This window comes from Piliocolobus tephrosceles, chromosome 6, assembly GCF_002776525.5.
Source record: "Piliocolobus tephrosceles isolate RC106 chromosome 6, ASM277652v3, whole genome shotgun sequence".
Lineage (NCBI taxonomy): Eukaryota > Metazoa > Chordata > Mammalia > Primates > Cercopithecidae > Piliocolobus > Piliocolobus tephrosceles.
In genome coordinates, this window is record NC_045439.1 from 10,334,105 (window position 1) to 10,346,357 (window position 12,253).

Below are 12,253 nucleotides of genomic sequence, written 5' to 3' on the forward strand. Positions count from 1 at the left end.
AACACCTGTCTCTATTCCGCAGCGCATTCTTTCACTGTTTCTTTCTTTTGGTTTTTCAGAAAGTAAGGCTTGATCTTTATTTCTTAATTGGCTTCTTGTCTACCTTCCCTTTGCCATCAGAAGGAGGGGGCTTTGTTTTGTTCACTTTACGCCCTGAGTGTCTAGAACAGTGCCTGGCCCGTGGCAGGTGCTCAGTCACTGCTTATTGAATGAACAAGTCACTGAACTTCAGTTTTGTTTTCTAAAAACTGGAGGCTTGTCTCCCTGGCGTTCTAGCCTGAAGTGCTAGCCTGGTTAGGTGGCCCTCCTCAGCCCCTGCCCATTTCAGCTTCTCACTGTCATGCAGTTATAACCCATTGTCTTCATCTGATCATTTGCCTCCCCCCCCCCCCCACAAGACAGAGAGTAGGTGCCCTGCCTCGTTGTGCTTGGGGCATGGGAGGGGCTGACACAGGTCACCTGTTCAGAGGATGGAAAGCTGGAATGGAAAGTTCTCACAAACTCTAAGGGCAGCACGGCTCAAATGCTGGTTGCCATGGTAGTTAATATTATTTGTGTTGCTTGCGGAAGAGGCCTCAGCAGCTGGCTCTTATCAATATGAATTGTTGGACCATCTCTGCTGCCTGGTATGGCCAGCACCCTGCGGGAACCTGAGCCGCTGGAAGTCAAATGGAAAATCCCCAGCGAGGGCAAGCTTTGGAGAACATGGGTATCAGGCAACTAAATAAACAGGCAGCCTCGCCAGAATCACTAAGGGGCCCAGCTCGGCCTTAGAAACCTGTCCCTCCCCTTTTTCTCCCCCTCCTCCACCCCTAAAGGCTCAGGAAGCTCTGGGGAGCGGATGCAGGGCTTGGCCATTCCAGCAGGCACTGAAGGGAGGCTGCGGTGTTCATCCCCGCCCCCCTCATTAGTTCATTTATGGAAAGCCTGACACTGCCATCCCTGGGCCGGGCATTGGGGAAGGCACAGGGGTGAGCCAGAGGAGGCATTAGCCCTCCAAGGGTACACAGCTAATGGGGGGCCAGCTCATCCCCAGGAGAGAGGAATACCTAACTACCCACAGCGTAACTGGCTCTTGGGCAGAAGTGAAGAGCTGTGGTTGTTTGAACCTTTATTTCTTTACAGGCCCCACATTACAGATGGACATTCTGTTCCAGGAAATCTTCCCATACCCTTACAATACCAGGGTTGACTAGGAACAGGCACATTGCATGAGGATGTATGTGTTTACAATCCTGACTGGTAAAACCAAAAATTCAATTAAATGTTAGCAAGGAGGGTGGGGCAGGAACCAAAGGACATGCTGGACTGGCTGTAACTTCTTGAGACATAAATTCAGCAGCATTGGACCGGGGATGCCTCCTTTTCTTGAAAACCCTTGCTGCTAGCCATTTTTGCTATTTCAGAATAATGCTTTTCAGTCTTGAGAACGCAGTCCTTTGGGCCACGTGAAAGCCTCCGCCATCTTTGCAAGGCACACGACTGGGAGGGAGACCCTAGCCTATCAGCGATGGGTGCAGGGCAGAGGTGCCATCCAGTGAGCTAGGGAAGATGCCAGAGGGGCAGGTTCAAGGGGAAAAATCAAGAGCCCTTTCCCAGTTCTCTTGCTGCCTCCCTGCTCCAGAAACTGCAGCCCTCTCTACTTGAGAATCAGCCCCGCTTCACTATGGCCAATGGTGGCCTATGGCCCACCATGGCGCCCACCCTGACATTCAAGGCCCCTTCCAGCTGGCTGTATCCCTTCATCCTCAGCAGCCTCAGCTCCACTGCTGCCTTGACCTTCATCCAGCCTGGCCTTGTTGCCCGATCCCCATGCACCCTCTGCTGTGCACCTGCTTCTGCAGATTCCATGCAAGTTAAGTCTTGCCTCCTCCAGGCAGCCCTCAGCGATCTCTTTAGCTGCTGCCTACAAAGTCCATGCAGCTCTTGACATTATGGAACACCTTCTTGCTCTAACCCCTCCCTTGACTCACTTATCTGTTGGGCTGTTGGCAGGCTGGGAATGGCCAGGCTATGGTCTCTCCTCATCCAGCAGGCTAGCCTTGCTTGCATTCTCAGGGTTCCAAAGACAGAACCAAAAAGAGGTTTCTTAAGGCCTAAGCCCTGGACTGACCCAGAATCAGGTTTCAGTCCTGGTTTCCCAGTTACATGGCCTTGGGCAAGAAACCTCTGCATGCCTCAGACTACTCATTTGTAAAATGAGGATTAAGTGAGTTAACATGTGTGGAAAGAGCTCAGAGCTGCACCAAACATCTCATAAGTGCTATACGAATGTTTGTTATTATCAGTGAACTAATAAAGAAAATGATATGGTCCGTGTTCCTCGTAGTGTTGAAATGTACTGGGCTGGTCATTCAGGTATCATTCACTCATTCACAGAATATCGGGTGTTCGCTAGGAGCTAGGCACTATGCTGGGTGGTGGGGATAACGTGTTGAATAAGATAAACTTTGCTCTTAGATGGCTCAGATAGTTGGGAAAACTGAATGTAGCTTTGCGATTCGATTTGCTACAGGTGTGATGATGGAGTGGGATCAGGAGGGGATAGGGAGCAGGGGACCTGTCCTGCCCCAGTGGGGCAGGAAAAGCATCAGAACGGAGGTGACGCTGGGGCTGAGCCTTTTAAAGCTGAGTAGATTGTCTGCTTTATATAAAGCACAGATGAGAAACAGACACACAGGAGTTCATGTTTTCTTCTTTTCTCTCTTCAATTATCATAATAGAAAATGACAACAGTAACAATGCTAACAAAGTGAGAAGATTTCACAGATACATTTTTACGTCTTTTAAGGTTAGATATTTTTAATCAAAAGAGCACATCGAAATCCTACATTAAGAAAGTCTTCACTGTAGAAAAGTGAGTGATCGCATGGTGAAACCCGGTGCTTGGGTAGCAAAGGTCCAAGAATAGTTAAAATACCTTTTATGAAGTCAATTGCTTACATTTACAAGTTGATCATGAAAACGTCAGTAAGATACAGAAACATTTCCGATGCTCTCGGCACGAAGAACTGGTATCCGGAGAGCAGCAAGTTACAATAATAAGGTTTCTGCAAAAGATTAAATAGTATAAAGAATATTAGTATGCCTTCAACTGGCAGAAATAGGACTGGGCACGTGGAAAAAGGTCAGAAATAAGAGAAGATGCAGATTTGCTCAAAGGTTGATACCCAGCACTCCCACGCCCATCCCATTCCTAAGCTCTTCTCCAAGCATGCTCCTCAGATGCACTGGTGAGGGGCCACGTCCCCGGAGATCCCAGAGCCACAAAGTTAGGGGTGGGGAAAAATCCAGCCCCACACTCCCATCCACTTTGTAGGGTTTTCTGCCTTCAGTCTGGGGGTCCCCACAAATGCCCAAGATGGTGGAAACAGTCACATGGATTTCTAAGAGACCCATATGACATGCTGGGAGTTCCAGATCACTGTCCTCAGCTGGCATTATTTGAACTCAGGGCAGTGACCATGATCACTGCTGCTGCTCAGAAGAGCTTTGATTCATTCAATGACTCACAAATGGGGAAAAGTGGAAAGCACGCATCATTTTGGAATCAGAGATAGGATGGTGCAGGGCAGGATTCCCTGACCTCGGCACTGTTGGCATTTTGGGGCTGGATAATTCTTATTTGTGGGGGGCTGCCCTGTGCATTGTAGGATGTTCGGTGGCATCCCTGGCCTCCACCCATGAGATGCCAGTAGCAGTCCCCACCAAGCTGTGAGAATCAAAAAGGTCTCCAGACATTGCTGATGGCCCCCAGCCCTTCCTTGAGAACAACTGGCCTCATGAAAGTCACTACTAAGTCTCCTAGTGAAAACTCGATAGTTAGGTGTCCTGGGCTCAAGACCCTTGTCTCCTGGGAAGCTCCACCTGGCAACACTCCCAAGCCTCTCAGAGACTCAGTTTCCTCAGGTTAAAAGGTTGGAAGTTCCCTTCTGCCAGCGTAGAGAGCGCTTGTCAGGATCATCTGCACTGTTGGGATAATGTTTCGAACGGCAAACACGGTAATGGTGTGGTTCTTTAAGAAACTGGCAGAAACAGAGCCAGTGAGACAGATACAGGGGACACAGGGGTGTTGCTCAGCCACATAGACCGGGCTCGGTGTGGAGTGGGCTCTGGTTCTCCCAATAACCAAGGCCTGCAAATTCCCTGCAAATATGCTGTGCACAACTGTCAGGATTTATTTCCAAGGCAGAATGGGGTTCAAACCTCCTCTTGGGGAGGCAGGAAACCAGCCTGAAAAAGGACCAGCTTGAAAAAGGACCAGGAGCAGGTGACGACTTTGCCAAATGTCTGGATGGAGCCATCTGGGCAGGGGCGAGGCTGCCGCCATGGTCAGAAGACCAGCATCCGGAACCCCCCGGGGACCGCACCACCTGTGCAGCCTCTCCAAGGACCAATGTCCATGTCATTCTCTGCTTTTATTTTCTATCTTGATAATAAACGCATGGCTTCCACAGTGACTCAGAACACACCATACACTTTTATTTCAAAATTTATGGAGTCAATTTTGTGTACTTTTTGGCTCTTCCATTCTGCTTCTGGCAGTAACTGTTTTCTCGCTCCAGGGAGTCTTTTATCATCTTCAGTCATGATGGTTTGCATTGTTTTGTCCTTTGTCACTTTCCCTCCTCCTCAAAAAGAAACCCAGTAAATGCTCAAGGTCTGATCTCAGAAGGACGCACTGGGAACGCGTGGGTGCTGTGATAATTCTGGTTATCCAGATTTTTCAGAGAGGTCCCTTTTCCTGCTTGGAAGCTGTGGACTCTGTCCCTCTGGGTTCTCAGCACTCAGTTGAACCACCTTCTCCTCCATCCCTCTCAGTGAGTGACCACGGTCAGGGGCCTGTGGAGTGGGCCAGGGCGGGAGGGGCTGGGGCAGGTGAACATAGAACATTCAAGCTCTGACTGTTCCTTTTAGCTCCCTGAGCAGAGCTCCCTGGGCCTCCCTGTCACAGCAGCTCAGCCCAACCCTGGGACTTGCTCAGGGACAATCACTGGGCATCTGCCAGGATGAAGCAAACGGGGCCGGTGGCAGCTGCAGTGAGCACAACCCACCTCAGGGCCGGGGCCGGCAATCCTGGGCAAGCCCTTTGCTTCCCACTGAATGCACAACGTGCTGGACCACAGACCCCTGGGCCAGGGGCCCAGACTCTTGTCAGCTCTCCACTAATTCTCCATGTGGCCTCAACTGCTCTTCCCCAAAAATTAAAGGTCTCGATTAGATGCTCTCTAAAGCCTCTTATCACTGCAGGGTTCTGAAACTGATAAATCCATGTGCACTGCTGCTTGCCCCTTTCCCAGACTCACACTTGAACGTGGCAATCTGGCTACAAGCTCTTCAGGACCAAACCTCAACCCCAGTCTCCGAGGCCCCATATCCAGAGATGGTCCATCCCGGGGGATCACCCTGGTGGGCACAGATGCAGGTGCCTCTGGAGCTGACAGAACTGGGTCTGAATCACAGCTCCTTAGCTGTAAGCAATCGGCTCTGGCCTCAGTTTTCTCCACAGAAAAATGCGACAGTAATTAATGTGCATCTCTCTGCATCCTCATTCCTGCCCCCAGGGGTAATTTGAGAAGTAAATGAGAAACAAATAGAGCAACAAAAAGATATGCAAAACTGGCACCAGCAAGAATAATAACTGGTAATAATATTACTGCTAATAACGAAGGCAGATCATGCTTCTGAAGAAGGAAAGTGCCATTTGTCTTGCAGGGATCAGGCAGCAGCGCTGACAACAGACAGACTCCACTGAGCCTCTTCAGTCTCCAGGGACCCACTCCAGGATATGCCAGAGTGGTCTGGCCGGCCTCCAAGCCTTCCAGCTGATCCCAGGCTGGAAAAGCGTCTGCTGCCTTTCCAGCCAAGTGCTGCTGCCCCTCCTCCCAGCCTTTCTCCCTCAGATCCTGGGGGATCTGAAAGGAGAGAGAATCATTTCTCTCTTGGGGGTAGAGTGAGCAGGGAGTCTTATTTGCTTCTTGACCTTGATTTCATGGGAACAGGGAAGGACAGCATTGTCTTGGAGTAGGAAGAGCTGCGCCATCATCCTACCTGCCTGGTTCCCTGGAGGCACAAGTCCTCTTAAGACAGGCCTGGCTACAGCGGTGTCTGGCCTCTTCTCAAAGACTTCCAGTGGTGGCCGCTCACAACCTCACAAAGCAGCAAGTTGCTCTTTTTTTTTTTGAGACAGAGTCTCGTTCTGTTGCCCAGGCTGGAGTGCAGGGGCACGATCTCAGCTCACTGCAGCCTCTGCTTCCTGGCTCAAACAATTCTCCTGTCTCAGCCTCCTGAGTAACTGGGATAACAGGCACATGCCACCATGTCTGGTTAACTTTTGTATTTTTTTTTTTTTTTGTAGAGATGGGGTTTCACCATGTTGGCCAGGCTGATCTTGAACTCCTGTCCCTGCCCGCCTCGGCCTCCCAAAGTGTTGGGATTACAGGCGTGAGCCACTGTGCCCAGCCTAAGTTGCTTTTTTGAATCACTTAATTGCTTGTAGAGGAGCAATGGAGGGGCACACAGACGGGCAAGCACAGAGAACATTCCAGAAAATGCAGGACACTTTCTCTGAGGCACAGCTATTTAACAGGCAACCCCATCCAGGGAGAAGCCAGTACAGAGACCCCAGCTATAGTCTGAACACGGGTGATCCCTCTCCCCTGTCCTGGGGAGCCTGGGGTCACCTTGCAGATCAAGATGGTCCCAGGACTCTGACTCTGCAGTTCTGGCTGCTGTGAGCCTCTTTCTATGTGTGGGTGCCTCTGTTGGGCTCCTGGGTGTTGGCCAGGGAGGGTCCCCTTTCTGACTGCATCCCAAGAAAACCAGTCTCTGGGAACTTCACTGGAGACTTCCAAGGAGACTTGAGCTCAGTCTTAAAGAAATGGGCACACCTTCGGCACCGGTACCCCTGAAATCTGGACAGAGACAGAGCACTGGGCAGGAGGTTGAGCATATTCCACTCTGAGGGCGGTCAGGGACGTGTGGAAGCCAGAGCTGGCCCAGGCCACACCATGACGGGCATCTTGAGAAACAGCCTCTGCAGATTCAGGGCCTGGTGTAAATGTGCCCTGGAGGTGCCACCCAGTCACAGAAGGCAATACTGTGTGGCAGAAAGAGCCTGGCTTTAGAGCCCAACTTCCCAGGTTCAAATCCTAGCTTGTCACTTTCGTGCTGTGTGACCTCAGGAAGGCGACTTCACTCCTCTGAGCCTCTGGTTCCTCATCTGTGCACTGGGGCGATGATGCTGTATGGTGATTGTAAGGAGTTAGTGTGCTTGCAAGTCTAGCGGCACCTGGACACATAAGCAGTGAGGACTGGCATCTTTCTCCCCTTTCTGAACTGCTAAGATGGACCCCCGCTGAGGCAGGAGAGAGAGTGCAGCTCGCTCTGGCGGGAAATCCATCCTTTGCTCCTTAATCAGACACTAACAGGCACATCTATCTTCATTGTTGTTTGAGAGATGGTAGTAAAAAAAGTTGATAAAGAAACCATAGGATACCAAGATGGAGCAACTCCGAGGAAGTCACTGTAATCTGCAATGTAGAGTGGTCGAGGTCTCCAATGCCCTGGATCACCTATCGCTCTGATATTGAAAAACGAGAAAGGCTTGAAAACTGAATTTAACTGTCATTTATGTTAAGGGCTGGAGGCTGAGGGGCCTCCATAGGGAAAACTCCTGCAGCCAGAAGCACCCAGTTCCTGGGATGCTGGAGTCCTCTTCAGGGCTAGAAGCCACCCTTTTCTCCTGCCTTCTCTTCCCATTGCTGCAGCAAACACAGAACTCTCTCTCTCGACTGCCATCTCCATGGGCCATTTGGAAGCCAGGGAGCTGCCTCCTGCGTCTTTACAGGGGTCAGGCCCTCCTAGGGATGTGGGGCCAGAAGGGAAGATTTGAGCATGTAGGGCAGAGTGACTCCATGAGGACATCACTCAATCCCGCCTTGGCTCTGGGCTTCTCGCCTTGGGTTTTCTCATGGAGACATCCATCTGTTAAAGATCTTGCTTATGGAGCAGACCTGGGGTTTGATGGAGAGAGACTTGCTGGAGACACAGCCACCCACGCACTCCGTGGCTAACTCCCCAGCCCAGCCTCCACCCTGTCAGTGATTCCAGGAATTCGAGGCAGGTGGTCCGTGTCCCTTCTCCCTCAATGCCAAGGTCAGGTTCTTTGCACTCATGACGTCCCCTTAAGCTGATGCACTGGCAGATGATATATGGCGGCAGTGACAGATGTGATCAGTAAGAACTGGCAGCCATGAGCAGGCACTGTCTGGAGCCAAGCTAGGAATCCTATTACCATGGCGGCTTCCAGGGAAGAGTGCTGCTTCTGGACAACTAAGAAGTCCCTTTGCCTGTCGTTAAGAACACTCATTTCTCCTGAGACCACAGTGAAAAGTCCAGCTTTCTTGTAATTGTCCCTAAACATACACGCGAGCTTCCTAACCAGCTTTTTAAGTTTCTCTACCACAGAGGGTGTTATTGACACAATTTTTCCCCTTTTTTGCAAGTGTACCACCAAGTGTACCAAGTGTACCAAGTGAGGAGAAAGCCTCTCTGGGCCTAGAGGTGAGTGAGCCCCCTTCTGGGACCTTTCCCACTCTATCTGCACAGGGAGGCTGCCTTGGGAAGATGTGGGGGTGGGGGTGGGTCCTGTGCAATAAGATTTCCTAAGGAAGAAAGAAAAGTGTGCCCTTCTTTCTGGTTTTTACTTGGAAGCTTCCTTGTTTGCCAGGACCCCAGATGCTGATTTTTGAGAATTTAAGGAAGTGGCTTGGGCAGAAGCACTTTCACAGCTGCAGGAGAATGCACGGTATCCACACTGAGTGTAAAGGACGGGTGACTGAGCAGCCTGCCCATCTTGCATCCACCTTCAAGATGCCTGGACATTCTCCCCAGGACAGCTTCTCAGCAACCTCCTCAGGGAAGTGCTTAGTTGGGGCAGACAGAGCAGTGAGCTGAGCAGTGAGAGAGAGCCGTGAGCTGAAACAGAAAGGACACATCTTTCTGTCCCGACTCCTCCACGAACGTGCCTGGTGACCACAGGCAAATCACCCCCCTCTCTGACCCATGCATTGAATAATTCAGTGGACATGAATCTTGTTCATCTTTAAAATTCCACGATTCCTCAGAGAAGAAAAAGCATCCTCATGTGGGTGGCCTGAAGAGTCCACTGCCTGGCAGATCTAGCTCTTAAGGACATCCTCTCCCCTCCTCTTCTTAAAAAGAAGAGAAAGTCTGACCAGGAGATAAAAACCACCAACAACACTCCCGGAAACCCCACCCTATTACAGTAACCCCCATCCCTGGGTCTCCGGATGCACTTGGGTCTTGGAAGGGACCGGGTGTCTCGTGACAAAGGTGCCATTTCAAAGTCAAATTAGGAACATCCAATGGCCCTACTAGATGGCCAAGGGACTGAATGTTAAACCAGAATTGGGTCGGGAACACTGAAGTCCTAAGGGCTGCTCCTGCCCCAGCACCCCGCACCCTAGATTCGATAAGTTTGCACAAAAACAAAACACAAGAGTGATTATTTACCACCAGCAAGCGACCATCAAACCGTGCCTATGTTTTAAACCTAACTAGTCTCCTGTTCCTAGAATGTAGTTTCAAGGATCCCCAATCTGCCCTCTGAAGGCCTTGCCCCATCATGCCTCCAGGGGTGGGAGGCCCATACTTCCATGTCTTCTGACTCAGCGTGACCACAATGTGGGATATTTGAAATCAGGGCTGCTGGGGGGAAATTCCAGAAGGATGGCTGCTGCCTCTGGTCAAAACTCTTGGTTCTAGAACATGGGAGCAGCCAAAGGCCAATAGCAAGTCAGAGCTACGTGCCAAGCCTCACCCCATGGTGGTGGAGGGTGCGCCGTCCTCAGAAGGTGAAGGCGTACACCACACCCACCACCACGATGTTCCCCAGCGTGGCTATGATGGCAATCCATAGCAAGACGGCGTCGTTGGAGGACCGAGGAGGATCTTCCGGCTGGCCCTGGCCGTTGGCAGCTGCGTGGACATTGGCAGAGGAGTTAAACAGGGAGTACTCGGTGCTGAAGTCCTCGTTGGGCGAGTCCATGAAAGCTCCTCCCATCATGGGTAGCTGCGAAGAAGGAGAGAAAGAGACAATTATCCAGGGCCACGGGAGCTTGGGTAGATGTGCCCTCCAAAAGGGAAGTGGCCTGGCCAAACAGCCCCACATGAAGCTATGACTTCTATTGCACCTGCAAAACGGGGCTTTGCTTTCACGGTTTTATAATTGATGGTGCATATGGTAATCTATAAAAAATTAGTGTTCACAGCAGCCTGTTGAGGCAGACGTTCTCATGCCCATGCTACTATGAAAGCATCAAGGAACTCACCCAACAGCTGGTGACTCACTAGGACTCACAGCAACCCCTCCAGCCATTCCCCTCCCCCAGTGCCAGGCTCCTCCATGACAATATGGGTTGTAAAATACCTTCATTCCTTTTCTAATTTTAAAAATAATATATGCTTAGCATAGAACACTAAGAAAATACAAAACAGGATAAAAAAAAATGAGAATCATGATCCCACCACATAATCACTGCTAACATTTTGATGGCTTTTATTTTCAATCTTTTTTTCCTCTGTGTGTGTGTGTGTAGGTGTGCGTGTGAGAGAGAGAGACAGAGAGAGAGAGAGAGCGAAAACACATTTAAATGTGTTTTTTAATCCATGTTTCAAAATGGCCATCAAAATTCCGTTTTAACAGTTGTGTGTTATTCTATCACGAACATAAGCCAAAATGTAACCACTGCCCTACAGTTGGAGATTTAGCAATTTCCACTTTTCCTATGAAAAGTAATGCACCGATCAACATCCTTGTACATCCTTTAGCATGTGCATGCATCCTTGTACACACATTGTTATTTATTAGGGCAGACTCCCCGACACACAATTTCTGAGTCGATGAGTATGAACACTGTATAACTTCCGGTGGATAGGAACAAATACCCCGGAAGAGTGACCCTAATTCCCACCGCCCGCACCACACACCACTGCACACGGGATGCCAGAATGTTTGCATTCATGGATCAGAGCTTCCCATTTCTGTTTTTAAAGGTTCTCTGCTGCTCAGACTTCAGGTGGGAGGTGGGGTGCTCCAAGGGAGGGGGTGATCCTGGACACAGCAGTGAAGAGGAAGCCCCTCCCTGCCCCGGCCCAGGAGGCCCACATCCAGGCTTCCCAGGCCCTCTCCAGAGGCAGAATGTGCATGTGCATTCCCGGGCTGGCACTGACACCTATTGGCCCATAATCAATGTTTCTTTTGAAGGGAACCTGAGTGAATGAACATGACACAGTGATGCCTGCGTTGGATGCACAGTTACCAAGCACTGCATGAGACAGTATTCTGCATGGAGCTCCTGCTATGGTCAGGGGCTTGCTAGAGATATTAAAATACTCTCAATCATTTCAACTATCCTGGCGGAGGCTACTACTGCAACCCCATTTTACAGATGGATAAGCAGAGGTCAAGGCCATAGCACTAACCTGTGGTGGTGTCAGGGTTGAGCTCCAGGAGTGTCCGACTATGAGCCCAGGCACTCCCTGCTCTGCATGCAGCCCCATGGGCTTCAGGGTCAGGCTCCTGGAACATGAGAGGCACATGGGTGCCTGGGCAGCTGCTGCTCAGAAGCTCTCTGGCCTGCCTTGAGTCTTAGTGACCTCTTCTTAAAGGATGACCATTACCAGGTCACCAGGTGGCCCTTGAGCATCTGCTTCTGATGGGGTCCTGCCAGGAGGCACTCGGCACCTATATTCCTAACATGGTGCTGTCCTTGAGGGGATGGAGCAAGGCAGTTGTTGACCTTGACAGTGCAGTGACTAGAAGGGACTGCTATGGGGCTCAGGGCAAGCCAGGCGCAATTTCTGAGTGGGGGCTGCAGGTTACCATGCTGTGTTCACCCCTCGAGGGGTACATTTTTATATAAGTACTTCTTATATGTATAACATATTCTATTAATATATTTAAATTAAATATAATGACCAATGCAAACAAGAATATTACAACAGCTTTTTTAGGCTAAAAATACAATTATAAGTGGAAGCAAAAGAATTGCAGGTCAGATGGGGTGCGGGTGAATCAGACACATGCCAGCCTAATGAGCGGCTTCCCCTTCCCCAGGTGACATCGTCAGTGCCTTTGCCCAGCCTGTCCACAACAGAAGGCCTCCCAGGCTAAGGTAAAGTCACCAACATTTGCTGGTGGCCTCTTGGAAAGCAGGCTCAGTGTGGG

At 50.3% G+C, this 12,253-nt stretch overlaps 1 protein-coding gene across 4 annotated transcripts in view; it reads right to left on the reverse strand.

The window, feature by feature from the left end:
* Window positions 1–2,601: 2,601 nt before the first annotated feature.
* The window catches only part of C6H14orf132 (chromosome 6 C14orf132 homolog), a 49,165-nt gene continuing 39,513 nt past the window's right edge, over window positions 2,602–12,253 (reverse strand). For 2 of the 4 annotated variants that reach the window (XM_023205574.1, XM_023205575.1), the window contains one exon: window positions 9,872–10,096. In XM_023205574.1, coding sequence (XP_023061342.1) covers window positions 9,872–10,096 — 225 coding nt within the window. Of the gene's footprint in view, window positions 3,051–9,456; window positions 10,097–12,253 lie in introns of those variants that run through there. The other 2 variants (XM_023205576.1, XM_023205577.1) reach the window with 2 other exon arrangements.